At 41.0% G+C, this 21,777-nt stretch overlaps 1 protein-coding gene across 5 annotated transcripts in view; it reads right to left on the reverse strand.

Moving 5' to 3' along the window:
* The window catches only part of DOCK8 (dedicator of cytokinesis 8), a 233,481-nt gene that overhangs the window by 17,410 nt on the left and 194,294 nt on the right, over positions 1-21,777 (reverse strand). For all 5 annotated transcript variants that reach the window (XM_086415413.1, XM_086415417.1, XM_086415415.1 and 2 more), the window contains 12 exons: positions 21,280-21,367; positions 17,464-17,560; positions 15,301-15,435; positions 14,157-14,309; positions 12,948-13,106; positions 12,229-12,329; positions 11,279-11,471; positions 6,607-6,750; positions 5,047-5,178; positions 4,457-4,591; positions 2,742-2,831; positions 288-524 (listed from right to left, as the gene is read on the reverse strand). In XM_086415413.1, the coding sequence (XP_086271539.1) occupies positions 288-524; positions 2,742-2,831; positions 4,457-4,591; positions 5,047-5,178; positions 6,607-6,750; positions 11,279-11,471; positions 12,229-12,329; positions 12,948-13,106; positions 14,157-14,309; positions 15,301-15,435; positions 17,464-17,560; positions 21,280-21,367 (1,664 nt within the window). The remainder of the gene's footprint in view (positions 1-287; positions 525-2,741; positions 2,832-4,456; positions 4,592-5,046; positions 5,179-6,606; positions 6,751-11,278; positions 11,472-12,228; positions 12,330-12,947; positions 13,107-14,156; positions 14,310-15,300; positions 15,436-17,463; positions 17,561-21,279; positions 21,368-21,777) is intronic.

The raw sequence follows: 21,777 nt of genomic DNA on the forward strand, positions 1-21,777 counted from the left end.
ACAATTGTGTACATATATTTCCATTAAAGATATAACTTTAAAATAGAATATACTTAAATATCAAGTGTGCTATAAAGCATGCAGTTGCCTAAATGGGATTCCCAGCCACCATGACAGTGAGAGGATAACCACCTTAATAATACTTCAAAGGCATCCCTTTTTAGATTTTTATGTGAGTCTGCCGTGAAGGAGCATGAAGGCAGCCTGTGTGTCATCCTGGGAGGAGACCCAGGCCCACTGGCTCAGCCACGGCCACCGTCCAAGCCCGTTCCCCCCAGTGCCTTCACCTCCTCCTTCTGGGCGACACTGATCCTGGTCTTGATGTAGGGGAAGGCGTGCAGGGTGGTCAGGATGGTGTTCCGCCGGTACTGCTCATGGAGCTCGCCCCGAGGCCGGCCCTCCAGGGTGAAGGGGGTGGTGTACATGAACCTCCGCAGGTTGAAGTTCTTCTCAAAGTAGGTTAGCCTGTCTTTCATCTCATACTCATCAAAGTAGGGCTCCACGAAAGTGATCTGTATGTAGGCCTGAGTGGGGAAAGGGAAGGATGAGCTGGTCTGCACATGACCACCCAGGGCACACTGGGGGGGCCCGCGGTAAAGAGAGAGGTAGTACCGCCCCTCTGTGCTCACAAAGCTGAGAGAACTAGGGGAGACATGAGCTGTTAGCCATCCTTCCTCTCCACCCCTGAGGAGATGAGAGACAGGACTGGGAGAAGGCGAAGGGAGGGTGAAGTCAGGTCCACAAGCTGACCCTCCTAGCAGAGCTCATGACCCAACTGAAACTTGGTGTGAGAATTTGCAAACTGCTATTCAGAAGAAGCAAAACTTGGCTTTTTTTCAGAACAACCATGCTTATTAGAATGGCCAAACTAAAGAAACTGACAATACCAAGGGCTGACAAGGATAGGGAGCTGCTGGAGCTTTCATACACTGATGGTGGGAATGTACAATGGCACAGCCACCTTACGAAACAGACTGGCAGTTTCTCATACTGTTGAATTATATTCATCATATGACCCAGCAACCCCACTTTGGTGTGTGTGCCAACAGAAATGAAAACTTGTGTTTATATTAAACCCTGGACTCAAATGTCTATAGCAGCACTATACATAATAGACAAAAAATAGGAACAACCCAAGTGTCCCTCAAGTGGGGAATGGATAAACAAACTCTGGTACACCCATACAACAGAATACTACTCAGTAGTAAAATGGAATGAACCATTACAATATGGGTGAATCACAAATGCAGCGTGCTAAGTGAAAGAAGTCAGACTCAAAAGGCTGTATGCTGCTGAGTCGCTTTAGTCGTGTCCGTGTGAGACCCCATAGACGGCAGCCCACCAGGCTCTCCCGTCCCTGGGATTCTCCAGGCAAGAACACTGGAGTGGGGTGCCATTTCCTTCTCCAGTGCAGGAAAGTGAAAAGTGAAAGTGAAGTCGCTCAGTTGTGTCTGACTCTTCGCGACCCCATGGACTGTAGCCCACCAGGCTCCTCCGTCCATGGGATTTTCCAGGCAACAGTACTGGAGTGGGGTGCCATTGTCTTCTCTGAAAAGGCTGTATAATTCCATTTATTTATTGTATGATTCTATTTATATGGCATTCTGGAAAAAACAAAACTACAAAGGTAGAATATAGATTAATGACTTTCAGGGGCTAAAAACAGAGGGAGGGGATGCCTACAAAGAGGCATGGGGAAATAAATATTTGGAATAAATATATGGAACTTATCTCTTGATTTAAAATTCATAGAGATACACACAAAAAAGGGAATTTTATAGCATATATTTAATTTTAAAATGTATGCACATACACATGCACCCATACCAACACACTATGAAGAAGAGGGCAAGCTCCTGCAGGACTGAGCCTTAGCTGGCGGAGTCTGACACTAACTCTGCATACTGAGCATCAGAATTGCACTGTGGTACACCCAGCTGGGGGTGAGACAGAATACACCCTCATATGAAAAGTGAGGAAACTGAAGTCCAAGCCCTTTTCATCATTCCTCCAACAGCACAATGACCCTGTATTTGGCTGAAAAGAATGCGTCCACCAAATGCGTCCGTGAGAAGTTTGTATCTTTTCAACATACTTTAAACTGAGGATTCAAAGTTTTAATAGAAGGGCAGTAAAGAAGTGATTAGATGCTTGGGGCTGGTGCACTGGGACGGCCCAGAGGGATGGTATGGGGAGGGAGGAGGGAGGAGGGTTCGGGATGGGGAACACATGTATACCTGTGGCGGATTCATTTTGATATTTGGCAAAACTAATATAATTATGTAAAGTTTAAAAATAAAATAAAATTAGAAAAAAAAAAAAAAGAAGTGATTAGAAGTGCAAGTTTAAGGATCACAGACCCCAAGTTTGAATACTGGCTTTGACACTTGCATGATCTTGGAAGTTGCTTACCTATTCTAGATCTTACTTTTCTCAGCTGTAAAATGGGAATAACAATATTTACATCAAAGAGCTGTAGGAGGATGAAATGCAACAGTGTATGTAAAGGGTCTAATACAGTGTCAGGCATACAGCTGGTCTTTAATAAATGGTGGCTCCTATTAAGATCCCTGCCATTGAGTATGGTTTAAGACTTAACCGTTAAACCGTAAACAAAACAAAACAAAAATCTGGTTGCATGGAAATGACGTGGAGTCCAGACAGAGGAGGTCATCTTATGTTTTGGGGGTAGAACAAAGGGAATCAGAGCCTGATGGCTATTTTTTGCAATATTCCCATACCTTGTTAGGGTCCAACTTGGTTTTGTCCACAGGAGCAGAGTCTTTTATCACTTCTACAAATTCTGCACCAAAACATTGACTATAAAATGCCTAGGCAAGAGAAACCAACAGATTATAAAGGTTATTTTAACATGCTGCAACTCTTTGTCTCTAGAAGCGGAATAAGTTTGGAACAAGTGTATGGTACAATGTGCTCTCTGAATTATTTAAAGTCCCTCCGAGCTAATGAGGCAAGTTCAGCATTTCCTGAGACAAAAATAAAAATAAAAGGAAGTCCAGCATTTGCAAACTGATCTGTACTTCCATATAAAATGTATGCTTGACATCTAATTTAACAGCATCATCTATTTCCAGAAGATGCTCTGGGGAATAGAACTATTTACTTCTCGCCTTTTGTACCCTAGGAACATGGAGGTCACGAGGCTTCCCACAGTGTGACAAACCAGTCACAGGAAGGTAAAATATAGGCTTCTAGTTCTAAACTGGAAACATATTAGGAAACCAAGTGGCCTGGGGTCAACTGCTAGTTCCTCTCATGAGCTGAAAAACTTTGCGCAAGTCACCCATTCACTTTGAACCATGGCTTCGTTGGGTCAAGTAAGGATTAAAGCCTCTTGTCTCTTTTGGCATGAATGGATAGTATCAATATAAGGAGCAATTTGACAACAAAAGTGTTTTAAGTTTGACAGTCATGAAAGGACATAAATTCAAAGCAATAGCAAGAAAGCAAAAAGCGAATTTCCAGTTAATTGTCATCAGCATTTCAGGGGACCCAGTTATTCAGCTTGAGATGATTTTGCTCAGGGGGCACCCCATGACTTTCCTCCTGAGTTCTTAGTGCCTAGCCCTTTCCATGTCTGTTTCTTTCTTTCTCTCTTTTCTCTAGGTTGTTTCTCCCTTTCTCCAGCTTTTCCTCCAAGAACATCCTGCTCTCTTCTGCTACATTCTTGATCAAATGTAAACAGCAGGTTGGATTGCAGCTGCCAGAACATGGGATTAGGTGCTGATTCTGATTATCCAGAGAGGGGTGCTCCTTGGATCAACAGGAAGAGTTCACTGTGCCCAGGACACAGTGGGCCCACAGTCGAGCACCTCCAAATCATAAGTCGGAATGTTGCTTGGTAACACCAAAAAGACGACCACAGAATTTTCTAGGGGAAATTTGATAATTTTGCCAGATGACTTTAAAGTCAAGATGATAAACTCCAAGCTGAAAAACTATTACTGAAATTTGGAAAGGTTTACAAGAAAGCACATGACATTGACTTGGATATTCTTGAAAATATTCACCATATAAATTTGCAAACTTGGAAGAGTATGGGGCTTCCCAGGTGGCATTAGTGGTAAAGGACCTGCCTCCCAACGCAAGAGACTTAAGAGACTCGAGTTCGATCCCTGGGTTAGGAAGATCTATGGAGGAGGATATGCACTCCAGTATTCTTGCCTGGAGAATCCCACGGACACAGGAGCCTGGTGGGCTACAGTCCAAGAAGTTGCAGAGTCAGATGTGACTAAGAGTTAGCATGCACACAGGCATCCTTACCTTACTTTATCTCATGATTTCACCTAGTATCTTGCTTTTATACAGGCAATGTGGGGAACTTTATATATGGATCAATGATGAATGTATGACTCTTAGTTTTGTTGTAATGACCCATTACAACTTGCTTTTTGTAAAGTATACAATGTTAATCACCCAGAATCACTTGTCTTACCTCTAGTCTGTGAGAGATCTCAGGAAGCTTGGTAATTGCAGGCTCTTTGTAAACGAATTCCTTCTCATCCAAATCCCCAAATTTGGATCCATAGAAACCAACTCGGAAGTAGGTTCCAAACATCCTCTTATGACCCTGATGGACAGAATAAGAAAACCTCTCCTTAGTTTCGTAATTCATGAGGATCCATTGGGTTGCAAAGGGCAGGAGTCTTTTATTGTTGGGTTACAAGGCATTTTATTCCTATGGGAAATACAAACAACACCTTTAAAAAATTTGATGTTTATAGAACAAACTTGGGAATTAATAACAACAACAACAAAAAAAACCCACGAAAGATTTCTAGGATTTCTTTTAAGTGAATTTAAGAGATTTTCACATTCCTGGTTGCAAAGTAATTCAACTGCCTTCTTTCACAGTTTGAATGACAGTCCTCTATTTGCAGCCCTTTTCCATTTGATAGGAGAGAGCTACAGTACTGATGTCCGTCGGGTCAGTCACTCCCTAGAGAGGAAGAAGGTCTCAGCATCTCTGAGACAGAGTCACCTGCTATCAGACCATCGGACTTGTTAGTCAGGATCCTCAGCTACCTTGCTAATGATGCTGTCAAAGGCCTTCTGCAGCTTTTCATGGGTGGAGGTCAGTTTCCGGAAGTCTCGATGAGCTTCCAGGATGGGGATGACCAGCTTGTAGACTTCATTAACCGTCTCGTACAGTCCTCCCTTGGAAAGAGGAGGAAAAAAATTGAAGAGAATTTAATGCACTGGGCACTAGGGAATGGATTTATTATTGGCATCATAATATCTTACAGTGCAAGAATAAACTCTTGAGTATATTTGGGATGGTTGTAGCATTCAAACTGAACTAGACACATGCTAAGTGGTCCTATCTGATAATGTTAAGTTGGAAAAAGGGGTTTCCTGGGAAAAAAATAGGACAGGAGAATGGCAGCAGGGACTAAGAACAATTTAGGAAGACAATCTTGGGCATCATATAGCCAGATGGGGGTCCTCATATATGCAGATGTTCACTGAATGCCTGAAAATACTTAAGAGTCTAACTAGCTGGTTTTCTTGAATTTCAGGAAAAACAAAGTATCCTGGATGTTATCTGGATTCTGAAAGGGAAAGCTGAAAAAGAGAAGATAATTAAAACAACAATTAAAACAACAATTAAAATACATAGGCTGTAGGTGGAAACTTGGAAATGAAAAGTAGAGAAGAATGAAAAATATTAGGATGAAAACAAATTGGATCAGCTAAATTGAGTGAAGTATTAAATATTTACTTTGCTTAAAATTTGAGGGAGTAGGGAAATTATGAAAATGAACAACAGACTTTCTTTCCTGACCTGAAACTCAGTAACTTAATCTATACATTTTTTTCCTTTAATTTGGAGTATTTAGACCCAGACTGGGCTTCCCAGGTGGCTCAGTGGTGAAGAATAATCTTCAATGCAGGAGACATAGGTTCAATCCCTGGGTCGGGAAGATCCCTTGGAAGAGGGAATGGCAATCCACTCCAATATTCTTGCCTGCGAAATCCCATGGACAGCAGAGCCTGGAGGGCTACAGTCCATGGGGTCTCAAAAGAGTTGGACATGACTGAACAACAACAACAGACCCAGATTAGGTTAGTGAGGGGAGTGTCTGTGGTTTCCACTCCTACATTTCTCTGAGCTGTCTGTGGTCTGTGACAATCCTGAGGATTACTCAGCTGTCAGGAAAACTCTTGTCTATTATTTTTCTCTTCTCCCAGAGGCTCCAACCCAGGAGTTCTCTCAAGGAGAGTAAATGAGAGAATGAGAACATGCCTTGTGATTTATTGTGTAAGCCTGGGCAAGCCATTTCACCTTGCTGTGGCTTAGTTTCCACCTCTATTAAATGGAAATAATACTGTGAAACTGCTGCCCAGCTAATGAGCATGTAGTGAAAGCCAGAATATTGCAGTGATGAAAGGCTTTCTCACCTCCCTGAGAGCTGAGCCAATTTACATACATCAAAGTCCTCCGGCCCCTCCCATGCCCTGTGCATCCCTGCACGTGGTGTCGTCATGAAGTGGGACTGACTGGCTGGGCACTAAAACCCACACACAGGGCACACACTGAAGTTCAGGCTGACTGCGGCGACCCAGAGGGTGGTGTGTACTGACCGTGCTGAAGAGCTCGGCCGCCTGCTCCAGTAGGCCCACCAGGCCACTCTCCGTGAAGTACCGGCCGGAGCACACCCCGTCCTCATCAGGTGACAGGGTGTCATCAGAGACGGCAGACTCCTCCAGTACGTTGGAAGAAATATTCTGTAAGAGAACGCAGTGTGAGCCTGGAGAATTGGGGAACCCGACTAACAAGGCACCACAGGAGTCCATAGTAGGGATGAGGAAGCCATCACTCCGACAGCGTCACCTTGTATGATTGTAAAAGGTCTGTAATTCCATCTAGAACAGCCTCTGGCTGCCACTCATTTTGAAAGAACACATAGAACCACTGGCCTTCAAAACTCAAGATTTTTTTTTCTTTTTAACCATTGGCAGATACAGAAAGGGCACTTACCGCAACGTAACAACAGCTGAGTTGCTTTAGAGAAAGGACCCTAAGGGACATTCAGCAGGGACTGAGGTTTTTAAAATTAACTTTTTAAAAAGTTAATTAGACTCCTTGTTTCACCAGCTGAGTGAAACTCTAAAGTACTTGCTACTACTGACTTGGCTTGTAGCTGAACAGTCATAATATCACATGACAATTGCAAATGAGAAGGCCTTCTTTATGGGAATCTTTATGACAATGCAGAAGTTACTGGTTTTTTTCTCTCCCCTCAAACATTTTGTTCCTTTCTATACACTTTTATTTTTACATAAACCATAAAGCTGAAAGTCTCTCGTAGAGAATGCAGTGATCAGGGCCAGGGCTAGGGTGAGCAAGGTGAAAACCCCAGGTCATACATTTAGGAAACACTCACTCTCAGGGTTCTGTAAGATATGACCTGGAACACGCTGGACCCTGAGAGCGAGTGCTTCCTTAAATTCTGCACTTCACATGACTTGCTCACCTCACCCCAGTTCTGGCTCTGGCAGGGACTCTCATACTTTTGACAGCCCAGGAATCATTTTCTTCAGTCTGTCTCACGGATATAGAAAAAATGCACATGGTACATTAAAAAAACTGGAAACCTTTGTAGCTTAGGGCTGGCAAACAGGTAGCACGCATGCTATTTCTTCATATGTCTAGACTCGTAGCAGACAGAACTAATTAATTATAGTACTCTTTTTCCTGAAGCTTTTTTCAAAATTCCTCTCAGTATGGTACTCCAATCAACCACTATCAATTGACCAGGGTTGGCTACTGAAGTAAAATCTGTCTGCCTCTTGTTGGCCTGGCTAGCATGATTGAGTGACTCATCCTGAGCGTCAAGGAAGAGAGAGTTGTTCCAGTCCTGTGTCTTCTGATAAGGTAGTTTTTGGAATACAGGAGACTCTCAGAACCTCTTGTGACAGTCTTTTTTCTATGATGTTTCTAAACTAGAAATAACAGAAGGTCCAAGAGATTTCGTTGAAAAAATCTAATGACCCAAGAAACGAATACCATTAGTACTGGATGCAATTGTCCACGTGTAGAGGAATATAGCTGCAGTTATGCAGTCTTATTAGCCAGAGAAGGCGATGGCACCCCACTCTAGTACTCTTGCCTGGAAAATCCCATGGATGGAGGAGCCTGGTGGGCTGCAGTCCATGGGGTCTCGAAGAGTCGGACACGACTGAGCGACTTCACTTTCACTTTTCACTTTCCTGCATTGGAGAAGGAAATGGCAACCCACTCCAGTGTTCTTGCCTGGAGAATCCCAGGGACAGAGGAGCCAAGTAGGCTGCCATCTATGGGGTCGCACAGAGTCGGACACGACTGAAGCGACTTAGCAGCAGCAGCAGCAGCAGCAGCAATCTTATCAGCCGTAGTCAGAGGAAAAAGATTCTGGGCAGATTTTTCTGGCTTCAGAATCAGGGAGGTAAAAGTAACATCAGTATCTAAGAATGTAGACATATCTACATTTGTGGAATAAATATTGCACTCTGGGGCACAGAGTCAACGATCTCAGCTCCTTGGAATTCAGTGGCCTCAGGGTTATTATTTTCCTTGCACAGATTTATTTATCTCCAGTTTATAATTCCTTTCCAAAATTTCAATTTTACTGGAGCAGAACAAAGTTGAAAACTAAAGCACACAGCATTTAAGGAATCAACACTGAACATCTGTTGTTAATGCTGCCCAAAATTCCTTCATCCTTCTGTAAAGTAAAGCCTCCAGGGAAACCATCCATAACTCCAGGTGTGGACCTCAACTCTGGTCCAGCCAATCATAGCATTCCATGTCTCTGGCCACTATGATTGGTTCAGAGATGAGCACAAGACCCGGTCAGAACCAACAGATGCACTGAGACTGTCTCTGCAACTTCTGGAAATAAAGGCATTTCTCTATTCTCCTGGACTTGAACCTAGGGAGATGTAAACAAATATTTGTCCATGAGTGTGGGAAGCCGGTAAAGAAAAAAGCTGAGCTGACATAACAGAAAGCAGAGCCTGGAAGTGATGATGATACTGAGGTCTGATGACATTGTTTGGGCCCCTAGGTCCAGTTTGGCAGGTGCTACTCCAGACTCATCTCTCTCATGTAAGCTGATAAATTCCATTTCTACCTTAGGTCAGTCTGGGTTAGGTTTTCTGCCATGTGCAAGCACACATTTCCTAAAAGATTTGCTATGTCTCATTCAAGAGAAAGGAGACTTGGTTCATAAGCATCAGCATAATTTGGCTTCTCTTCTCACCATGTTCTGTGTGTTGAAGACCTCACTCTTCACAATTCCTTCCCCTTCCCCTTCCTTGTCTTTCTGAACATTCCATGGCCCCCAAGCTGGGTCACATGATAAATGCTCACAGTTTCTTGTACCTCTTTATTACAGCAGGTACTATAATTGTAATTGAATAAAAAATGGAAGAATTAGCTATATGATCTCACTTTCTGGCTGGAATGTAAAGTCCGTGAGGACAAAATAAATGCTCAATATCACCTAAAAGAATGAATGAGTGAATAAAGATCTATGAAAAAGTAGAGCTATATGCCCCCACATAGGGACAACATGGGAGTTTTTCTGTTGTTTCTAGAATAACTATTCTACTCACCTTGGTATGACTTTCTATAAGCAATAGAATTCTAGGTGAAATAAGAATTGCAAGGCTTACTAAACATGAAACAATAATTAAATGCCATTAATATTTAAGTGATAAATATAAAATAAAATACAGTAAGTGGGAAAAAGGCATTAAAGTTTATAAGTAATAGTTTAGTTAATGAAACAAGACAAAAGGATGATATAATTCCACATTAAGTGGTAAGCCCAAAGATTTCTGGGAACTGCAAGAGTAGTACTTACATTTTTCCTTGCTAATATCAAATGGTCAAAATTAATTTGGCCAAAAAATATATATATCTAAAATTGGTTTTTATACCTTTCTTCATTATTGTATGATTCAAAATCAGGTGTGATATTTTTATGCTTTTGGGGTAAGAATTAAATTTTTGGCTTTTTATAATGAACATTTCTGAATTGAGAATAAAATTTATTTGCTGAGAATGAAATGACAAATAGTATTGGTATTGAAGACCATAAGAAAGGAGGAATTAATAATATGAGGCAATACCCAGATTGCCTGGTGAACAGTATCCAGGAAATCAGAAACTCCTGGCTCTGCCAACAGCAGTTTCTGTGTCTTACTTTCTAAGCCTGGGAAAGCTACTTTGAATTATCTCCTCTTTCTGGTTCACACAGCATCACAAAACTGAATTGAAGAGCAACAATGAGAATAAAGCCTTTTATAAAATCAGTCCCGTAAATTCAAACAGGAATAATCCAAACGCTTGTAAACAACTCTGTGAGTGCCTTGAAAAGGGCTCTCTTTCTGTACTATGTTGTTACAGGTTTCAGGAATGGTCATTTCTATGGATTAGGCCTCTAAAAGTACCCATAAAATTTTTGTTTCCTCTAAAGACTGTTTAAAGTACTCACCAAAAACAGTCCAAGTGACCACTGAGCATTGCAACCTGAACCAACTTTCAGACCTAGCAGACAATTTCCCATTGCTAACTATGGGTAATATTCAGCTTATCCTAAGACAGTATTGATTCAGCCCTTTTTTCCTTCCCAGGTCAGTTTGGTTCTTTCTCAATTTTAGATTAGAGAGGAAGATGTTAAACAGTTGGGGAGTGTAATCAAAGGAATGGGCCTGGATGGGAATAATTTCTCCAAAATTTGGAAAAAATGCTTTCACATTTGTCAGTATACTGTGCCAGTTACAAGTCTTTGAGAAAGAGTTTAAATGACCTTAGAAAAGTTGCTCTCTCAATTTATCTGTGCAGCAGGAGTAATAATATCTGCTCTATTTGTCTGTTTCACTGGTTGACGGAGAAGGTCAAATGAAATCATGGATATGAAAGTATTTAGGAATGTCAAAATGCCTATCAAATCTATATTTACTGTAAATAATAATTTAAAAAAAACCCGAGACGGTAAAGCTATTAGAAGAGGCAAATGTAATACACTAAAGCAGGTCTTCTCAACCTTGGCAATATTGATATTTGGGGGCCAGATAATTTTTTTGTGGTGGGAGCTGTCCTATGTATTGTAGGGTGTTTAGCAGCATCCCTGGCTTATACCTATTAAATGCCACTAGTACCCACCCTCCCGCCCTCAGTTGTAACAACCAAAAATATTTTCAGAGGTTGGCAAATGCCCCCAGATGAGAGCCACTGCACCAAAGGAAAAGGTGAACCTGCCCCCACCTGAAAGCTGACGCTGCCCACGGGCAGATAGCTGTGGTCCTCCAGCATGCTCAGATATTCGGCCACCAAAGCAGCTGCATGGACCAGGCACATGGCGGCCTCCGTGTAGCACTTCCTCTTGGTGTGTTTCTCTGCCATGTTCTGGAGCCAGGTCAGCCGCAGATCAGGAGAGGCCTGGTAACTCTTGGCAATTCTGAAGATGGGTTTCGAAAGTTTCAAAGACAACTGGTTAGTGATACTGTTTTTCTATTGGGTATGGACACTTTTTTTCCCTTGAGAGTTTTGCCTGCATGTTCAGAAAATAAGAGAAAAGGCAAACATGTATAAGTCCAACTGTTTGAATTTCATGTCTAGGGTGTGTAGGACCCTAAGAATGTATCATTTAGTTAAAGATTTATGGGGGAAGAAAAGACCTGATAAAATGATGTCTATTTGAATGGAGCACTAGTAACTTTTCTTTCTTTACTTTCCTTTATTTCAAAATAATGACGGAAGACAAAAAGTACTACCCTTCTTACGACATCATGTCAGAACAATTTTGTCTTTGTAAGTAGTTTCTCCTAAAACAAGGATTACAAAGCAAAAATTTAAACTACAGAGTAAAATATGATTTCTAAATGAAATTTACATGCATGTCTGAATGTAAGTGGAAAAAATTTCAGATATAATTCACGTAACAGTTGATAGTTCTTTTCTCTCATTCTATGGTAAGTAGAAAATAATGTTAAAAATATACACCTCCCTTTAAATCAGGGAACTGTTTCTGAAAACATGTACATGAATCAACACCCTCCAAATGATGATTTTCTACCAATTTCTAAGTACAGTTCTGGATGTCAGCCAAATTAGTGTAGCGACATTTCCTATGATAATTATATTCATAAAAACTCCATAGTGGCAAACCCTTGATATTTAAGTAACACACTTTTGATTTTATCAGAAAAGTTTACCTGTACATGAGATCCATAAGCATCTCAGGATCTTCCTGAAATTCCCTCATTTTCACTGTGTCATATAAGATGCTATTCAGATTGCAGAGAAGTTCTTCCACCTGGAAGAAAAAAAGTGTATACCCCAAACAACCTTAGCATTGTAGTCCATGGTAACAAAAAGTGAGGACTGCACGGAGAGTCCAAGGGGCAGTCATGAGCAGGCTTTGCTAAGACAGGAGAGATCACAGGTGGAGGGAAGTCTAGACTGCATCCTCTTTGACCTTCATCTTTGCAGGTCCAGGCACTGCCACGGCCTATACATGAGTTGGCCTTTGACATCCATGTATTAGTCCTGAATCCTTATACTATCTTCCCTCTCCAATACTCTTTTGGTGAAATTAGTTTCAGTTCTTTGTAACATGTAAGCCTTCAACTGTACTCTGGACATCAGGGCTTTTTATAACAACGAGGAGGCAGCTTAGGACCTCAGCTTAGGTTCCATATAATGCGTATGACAATATTTTGCATAATTATCTGTATCATATGACATAATTATATTTAATAAAAGTTATATAATATATAAAATATATTATGTTATATATCTTATACACACACATATATATGTATGTTTGTGTGTGTATATATATATGTATATGTATGTGTGTACACACACACAGAGGTTTAAAACTGGCTGACCCCAGACCCACGTATGAGACAAAGCATGCTCTTCGGTCTACCTGCATGGGAAAAGGAGTGGTCTGCATGGCTGTGTCCTCTTCTGCGTAGGCCAAAATTGTCCTCAAGGATCTTCTCAGGTATTCCTCATTAAAGTCTTGTGCTTTTCCCACCAAAGATGCCAGAGACATGGTTACTTGCATCTTTACTCTTGCAAAGTTCTGAGTCAGGGAAAAAATGGTGGAACAAACAAGAAGCAGTCAGCTAGGAGATAACTGGAGGAGGTAGAGCCAGACAGCAATAACTGTCTAGTGTTTCCTTTACCCAAGCTCAATCATTTCCTTTTTTCCCAATGAAATGTGAGCCATACTTTGCTCATGATTCATATTGTTGTTTAAATGGTTTAAATGGGTATTGCTCTGACATAAATCTGTCAGCTCCCTTTAAATTTTCATTGAGCACTGGGCCAGCTCTGTGCAGTAACGCCGAAAGGTTCCTACACAGCTGGGTTACAGAATGTCTCCTTTCGTGCCAAGATTCCTCTTCTTGGAACTTTATTTAAACTTCAAAGAGGAGCAGAATCTACATGGGCAAGATTTCTGAGATTTCTGGACTCTGGGTAGGCAGTGACGTTCTGTTTCTCTTTTCCTTCTAGGCCCATGGAAAAATATGGTGATTCCAAGGGGCTCTGATAAATGTCCTAAAGGCTTTTCAATAGCTATACCTAATACATTCTGAGGACCCTGCCTTTCTTCCATGGACCAAATTATCTTTGAATATAGTTGAACACGCTCATTAACATGACCACAAATGTAAACTGCAAAACAGCACACCAAAATCTAGACCAACTAAGACTGTGCTGTAATAAGGCTGAATTCCAAAGGCTACTAAGCTTCAGTGAACACTTAGGCATAGATGATAGTGATCATTTCAAATTCTCTTCCACAGGTCATTCTGGCACCAGTCAATCAGAATGTGGAAATAAGAGAAGCTCTTCCAAAGTCCTAATTCTGTTGTATTTTTCACCGACAGATGACAACCTTGAATCTACACACAGCCATTCATTTCTTATGGAAACACACTGATGGAAAACACTGCTTTCATCAGTCTTAATAATTTACTTCCAGATGGAAATTCAGAAAAAAGCTGCTATCCATCTACATGTCCATTGTTCCCTTCACACAGGGCAGAAGTCAACTGCAATAGTGCACACTTTTCCTCTACCAGTGCTTTGCACTGACTCTTGATCCTAGGTCCCCTTGAGCACTTACGCTGGTGGCTCCAAAGCTGAACCTCATGAGGAGGTAGAGAGTGGCGCAGGCTTGGCTGCGGGTGATGTCCATGCTGCTGCTGCAGTGGTGCAGCACTCGCTGACACAGGTCTGCACACTGCTCCACTTCCTCCTCAAACAACAAGTCGCCAAACTAGGAGAGACGCAGCGGCATTAGACATCACTTGGCACATTCATACCCTTTCTGGACCAGATGCCTGTTGAGATATGTAAATGTCTGCTTGGACAAGCAAAGCCCAGAAGAGTTAATGCACTGCTTCATAAAGATAATGAGTTACTTGAGTCAGAAGATGAACTAAAGCAATGGAGTTGACTTGATCTCATTAGGAACTGCTTACAAAGAGCAAGGCTACATAATTATCTGCATGATTAGCCACGCTGCATTCCCTGGTGAAGTCATAGCTCTGAAGGAATTATTCCATGTTTCCCTGGAAATTATTGGTGACTAAGAGCAAATGATCCCGACAGGTAAGAGCAGAGATAGTCCACTTTATTTCGGCTGTGCCTCATGGCTTATGGGATCTTAAGTTTCCCAACCAGGGATCGAAATACTGAAAATGCAGAGTCTTAACCACTGGACCACCAGGGAAGCCCCAGGAGTCCACTTTCTAAATGTAAAAGATACCAGGTAGAGGTCAACAACCAAGATTTTCAATAAAGGGATTGGGGGGTGGGGAGTGTGGAGCACAGAAATCTGCAATACACCATTTTACTTTAGGAAAATCTATATTCTTCAGGCTATGAGAAATTTATTTTTAAACTTTCTGGCATTTTATGATGTGACATTTTGTAAGACTCACTAATGGGAGTCATGCAGAGGAACTGAATCTCATTCACGTAAGACATTAATGAAAAAAAGGTGAAAAACAAATCTGCTCAATTGATTTCCACTCTCATGTCTTCAGTGAGTGGGCCCACATTTCTAATGTGAGAGGCACTGGTGAGTCTCACAGAATCAGTGTATCTGCTTCCTTCCTAACGAGACTTAAGACTTTTACCCCAGTGTCACTTAATGCAATGGTGGTCTGCGGGTTTTCGTGCACCTGAAGCAAGAAATGTGAAGCTAGACTGATGAGAATCTTAACTCTTAATAAAAAGTAAGAGAATAAGCATCCCATGTTTACCTTGGCAATGAGAGCACGGAGTGTCGCAAAGCAGTGAGTTAGGTATGTGGTGCTCTGATCACAGCTCAGAGAATTCACAAGGACTCTTAGCACGCCTCCCAGAAGGCTGTCTTTACAGTCCAGAGCCGAGCTCGCCTGGGGGAAGAGAAGAACAGCATCGATGAATCCCTGTGCTATGCCCGTGAACTGAGAGGGGAAGACAAAAGTAGGTACTTTTGGCAATTAGCACAGTGACGCTGACATTTCATCTCTTGGTCTATGATCTTAAGGGTTTGAGAAAGTACCCTGCATACAGTCCGTCACCAGGAGTGCTGAAGCCCTATTTCCACATGACTTTATTCCAAAACTCCCAACTGATTTGGAATTTACACCTTATTCCAGGCTGCTAACTCTAGCTATAAAGCACACCTTCCCCTCATCCTGGGTGAGCTTTTGGAAAGGTCTTTTTCCTTGTATACAAGGCACAGCTTTCCTTGTGGGCCTCCCAGGGGTTGCCTGTGGCAGTGGACATTCCTAAAGAGAAGCTTATTCATCACCTGCAGCAGGACTAATACCACCAATGTCAATAACAGTTTTCAACTGCCTTTGAAAACTGCAAGTACATTTTGAGCACCGATGTTAAGAAGACAGCACTCAAAGCAGTATTGTATAAAGATATAATTTTCCTGTGGTCATGTATGGATGTGAGAGTTGGACTGTAAGAAGGCTGAGCGCCGAAGACTTGATGCTTTTGAACTGTGGTGTTGGAGAAGACTCTTGAGAGTCCCTTGGACTGCAAGGAGATCCAACCAGTCCATTCTGAAGGAGATCAGCCCTGGGATTTCTTTGGAAGGAATGATGCTGAAGCTGAAACTCCAGTACTTTGGCCAGCTCATGCGAAGAGTTGACTCATTAGAAAAGACTCTGATGCTGGGAGGGATTGGGGGCAAGAGGAGAAGGGGACGACAGAGGATGAGATGGCTGGACGGCATCACTGACTCGATGGACGTGAGTCTGAGTGAATTCCGGGAGTTGGTGATGGACAGGGAGGCCTGGCGTGCTGCGATTCATGGGGTCGCAAAGAGTCGGACATGACTGAGCGACTGATCTGATCTATCAAAGATACCATATACTTTTTGTCTTTATTTTTATACAATAATTACATTTTAAGAGACAAAAGTTGGATTACTAAGGTTCAACTGTGTTTTGATGATATTTCCTTTTCTGGCCCTAGAAACAATACTGGATCCATTCTAATAAATGATTTTTCATTGGAAACATGTACGGACTCATTTTTGAGGTTAAACTAAAAACGTTATCACCTAGATGTCTTGAGAATTTCTGGAAACATTCACTTAGAAGATGAAATTAGTATGGTGAACTACATTACTGTAAAGTTCACAGTGATATAATACTTTTCTACAGCAGGGTTGGCAAATTCTTGGTACAGATTATTTTTCTTCATTAATTTGTGTCCAAAACAGACATCATTAATCACACTTTGCCCTCTTTTTACTTCGTCCAGTCATAATCTTAGCTCCCATACAGACATCAACCATAATTCAAAGGCGGTTGACCTAGCAAAAAAACAAACACGAAAACCTACCTACCACAACTATTATAGGTATTGAATTATAAGCCCACCACTCACATTATAATCTTTGCATACGCTCAAGCAGATTTAACTATGAGGGTCAGTCTGTCAAGCACCTAAGTCTTTCCAAGTGAACATCAAGTCAATGCATCCAGAAGAATGTCCTGTTTGAGTATTTCTGGAATTTCTAAGGTGGATGCTATTGTAAGTAGCTTTCACTACTGTAAATAGTCTTGCAATGTCACTTCCTTTATCTGGCTTCCCTTGTGGCTCCGCTGGTAAAGAATCCACCTACAATGCGGGAGACCTGGGTTTGATCCCTGGGTCAGGAAGATTCCCTGGAGAAGGAAAAGGTTATCCACTCCAGTATTCTGGCCTGGAGAATTCCAAGGACTGCACAGTTCACAGGGGCACAAAGAATCGGACGCAACTGAGTGATTTACTTTCATTGTAAATAGTAAACTTCCTGACTTCATTAAACAAAAAGCATTTTCTATCACGCTTATTTTTCACAATTTTCTATACAGGATTCTTATTAAATTCCAGTGGACATATTCATGTTGAACAGATCAGGTGTTTGTTGTCCTCACCTGGATAATGTTTTCCTGCATATCAAGGATGATTAAATTTGCTTCTGTAGCCAGATTGCCACTGATCAAGGCTTCTTGATCTAACTCTGCCTTTGTTCTAAGAAACAAAAAGAGGTCAAATTAAAGTGCACATCAAATCTGGTCATCTCCTGATGATGGTAATCCACATGCCAAGTGTAAAGAAATCTTCTGAAGAGTCAATCTAGGAGTGAAAACAAAGCAGCTGGTCACTGGCAACTTGTGTAATTGGAGCCTGGTTAAACGATTTTCTAGGTAGAGGCTCCAGGCCATTCTCATCCCCACTATTATGAAGAATGATGACAATTATAAAAATAACAAATGGGTAGAAGAGCAATTATTGGTTATTACTAGCAATTAGGCCAGCCAATCAGATTGTTGCTTAAAGCTTGAGGGTCATTCTTGCATTTCACCTGTGAGAATCATCTCCCAACCTGAGCCAAGAAGCCCCTGCAACAAGCTAGAGGACGCAAGACTGGGTTTGATGTGAATTTGGCTAATCACAATGCTGCTGGATTAGGAAAGGATGATGTTTCAGAAGCGGTCAGGGAAGAGTCAGTGTCTTGACTTTCCAAAGACTACTTTGGGGTTGCACAGTCAAGTACGGGCCTTTTGTCCTTTTCCAATGGAAGCAAGGCTGCATTCCTGTCAGGCACACAATCTAACTTCCTGCTGGATGTCAGTGGTTATTACCCACTAGGGAATGGGAAATTACCTAGTGGAACTTTTCTATTAGGTTCTTTTTTTAAGGAATCAGAGCATTTTATGTATTAATTCATCCATTCTCATAAATTTCAAGTGAAGCTAGAAAGAGAGATTTCATATCTTCAAATTTAGTGGCCAGGAAAGGGAAGTGTGAAGAACTGACTTTCTCAAGACGTCCCAGTGCTGAAGTGTTGCCACAGGGGCTAAGGCATCCTGATATAAGCTCAAAAGTCTTGGTCCAAGATCATCCCTTAGCTGTGCTCGAGTCCCTTCACCCAATGATGGGGGCATTGCTGTTGCTTATGTTCCATCAAGGACTCAGAATTGACACTTTCTATGTTTTAAATGTTTTCATGCCTAGAATAGGCTCTGTGGTCCCAAGCTGCTCTATATTTTTTCCTCATTCTCCAAATGACAATATTTATGTAAAATAAGTGAAACAGAAAAGCTTCTTTTTATTAATTCACTGGTAGGTTTAGATTTAGAGCAAAGCTATTTAACAGAAACATAATGGGGGGTTACTTGTGTCATTTTATATTTTGTAGTAGCCACACAGGTGAAATTAATGTTAATATTTTTATTTAACCCAATATATCAAAAATATTGCTGATGTGTAATCACAATAAAATTTATTAATGAGATATTTTACATTCTTTTACCTGTGCTAAGTTCAATATCTGACATGTATATTTTCACTTACTGCACTACCATGGCTACTGTACTAGACAGTGCAGATCTAGCGTGACCTAATCTGGGTTTTTTTTTTCCAAATTTTTCAATTGTGGCAAAATACACACAACATAAAATTTACCACCTTAACCATTTTTAAGTGTACAGTTAAGTGGTCCCAAGTATACTCATATTGTACAACTATCATCACCACTAATATGGATTTAAAAAGCCTATCAGCTATTTCTTGAAAACAATGGTTCTCAAATCTGACTTCACAAGAATCAAATGGGGCTTTCACCACATACTGTTTTCTGAGTAACATTGCTGGAGATCCTGAATTAACTGACCTGAGGTACATCTGAGCACTGGGGGCTACTAAAGCTCCCCAGGCAATTTTAATGTACAGCTGGGTTGAAAATGACTGCTCTAAAAGAAACAGAGCCAAAATCATTGAATAGTGATCTAAAAGAAGGTGAAAGATACCACTGGTATAATTACAAAAGTTTTTCAAAACAGCTAACTTGCACGGTTACAATTTACTACGGTTTCTCTTTTAAAAAATCACCCATGAAGATGATCAGAAGTGAATCATTACCTCCGGCAACAAACAGCCCAAAGCGCAGCTCAGGGCTGACTTGACCTGGAGGGGTTTGGTGTGCCCTGTGTGGAAAGCCTCAGTACTGTGCTGTTTCTGTGACAAAAGGGGAAGATTTCCCCAAACATCCACTTACACAGCCCAGGCAATCGTGCTTTCTGTTTGGCTCTTCTTTTAATCTCATGGAGTAGATGGCCTAACTGCCTAAGCAGTTCTGTGTTAATTAACTACATGCAATAGTTCTTTAATTTGTGTGTGTGATGGTGGTGGGGGGCGGGGTGCTGTTCAATGCCTAAATTAAAACGTACAGACTCTCAGAATCAATAGTTTATAAATCAGTTCAGGGAACTTAGAACAAGCACAAAATACCCAAAGCAAATGGATATGATTCCTAAGAGCAACAACTGGGCTATACAAGCAACACATATAATTAAAATATTTATCTCCTTAATGTTTTAAAATAAACTTGACTTCCAAAAGTCCCATAAATGAACAAGAATGATCCATTCTTGTGATAACAACAAAGATAGCAACATATTTATTTATAAAAAAACACTGCTACTCAAGCCCACCTCATCTCCCACCCCTCCTTATAACAGATGTTTTATATACCATGGGGATACCCTGCGTATGCCTTGTCAAGTGTATGCATGTGGGGAGGGGTTGTCTTAAGCCATATGATGTTTCAGCAGTGAACCCCAGGATTCATTAAGCTACCTCTTGCTAAGAGGAACAGCAGATACTAATATGTGCTATCTATTCAGACAATTTAGTTTGAGCCCTCATAGGTCCAAATTGTTGTGTATACTACAATATGGATATAGCATATATTGCAATCCAAGCAGGTTTTTCTTCTTTTACTTTAGCATTATTTTCTGATAATAATATATCATAATACACATTCATTGTAGGAAATACAGAAAAGTATAAAAAGGAAAACATCCTTCACAAACATTCTCAACACAAAGAAAATCGTGGTTAATGTTTTGGTAAATTTCCTTCCAGTCTTTAAAAAATATATCTACTATGTGTAGAGATTTAAAATTATACTCTTAAAACAAATGTCTACTCTGCTTTGTTCACTTAACATTGAATCAAAAGCATTTCCCATATCATTAAAATGATTTGGAAACATTTAAATGCCAACCTAATATTTCATTATCTATTTCCCTATTAGCATTTAGAATGTTTCAATTTTGTGTGGGTCTTCCCTGGTGGCTTGGCAATAAAGAATCTGCCTGCCAATGTAGGCACACTGAGACTTGGGAGACACAAGAGACTCAGGTTTGATCCCTGGCTCAGGAAGATCCCCTGGAGAAGGAAATAGCAACCCCCTGCAGTATTCTTGCCTGGGAAATCCCATGGACAGAGGAACCTGGCAGGCTACAGTCCATGTGGTTGCAAAGAGTTGAACAAGACTTAGTGACTAAACAACAATTAAAAAAATTTTTTTTATGTAATGCTGACATAAATATCCCTGAATATACATCTTTGTACACATTTGTAGAGTGGAAATATGGATTGAAATGATGTGGTCCTGGGTACCCTGTCCTGACTCATCAGCAGTTTTTGTTAAGCTAGCTGAGATTGCTAAACATTAGTTTTCTTTAAATGCTTATTAATGTGATAAATGTTTAAGAGCTGGATATCATAACTCTTTATATCATTGATTATCCTGGAACCCTGGATGAACTAAATGTATACAGATAATGATGTTTCACTTTCTTACCCTTGGAAGGATATAGTTGTTTCAGTAACACAAGTAGCCTGGGAAAAATCATTTTGAACTTTAGGTAAAAGTGGCACAAAGTTGCTGAGTGACTTACTTATCTAGCTTCTCATTAGCTTGCCGCCAGTGTGTCTGCTCTTTCCTCCATCTCAAATTTTCATTTAGGCCTGGAAATCGGTCATTCCCTAGGAGTTAAGAAATGCACAACAGGAATTTGATTAGCAGTAGTAGCAAGATAACCAGAAGTTTTGTAACAAGCTCAACTGAAGGGACTCAGTGCTGTTTCTCCAGATAATTAGAATCCATGCTGGTGCTGGTGGGAGGCCAAACTCATAACCAAATCTGGGATGGGTTAGTCTGCTCTTTGATCGACAGGCCAGACCTCAGAAGCCTTTCTGAAGTGTTGGCAAGCACATCTCCCATGGACACAGGGTTTCAGTGAAATCAGGGTTTCTCCCCATATTATTTATTTATGAAGAGTGCTGGTGTTGAAAAAGGGTGCTCAACCACCCCTGAGAAGCTCAGCTCCTTCCAAGTTCCCTGCCACCGCGTCCCACTGAAGAGCAGGAACCATCACTTTGTTTTCCTTGAGCAC

The sequence above is a fragment of the Bos grunniens genome, chromosome 8 (assembly GCF_055505025.1).
Source record: "Bos grunniens cultivar Pamir isolate PY7600 chromosome 8, Bosgru_T2T1.0, whole genome shotgun sequence".
Lineage (NCBI taxonomy): Eukaryota > Metazoa > Chordata > Mammalia > Artiodactyla > Bovidae > Bos > Bos grunniens.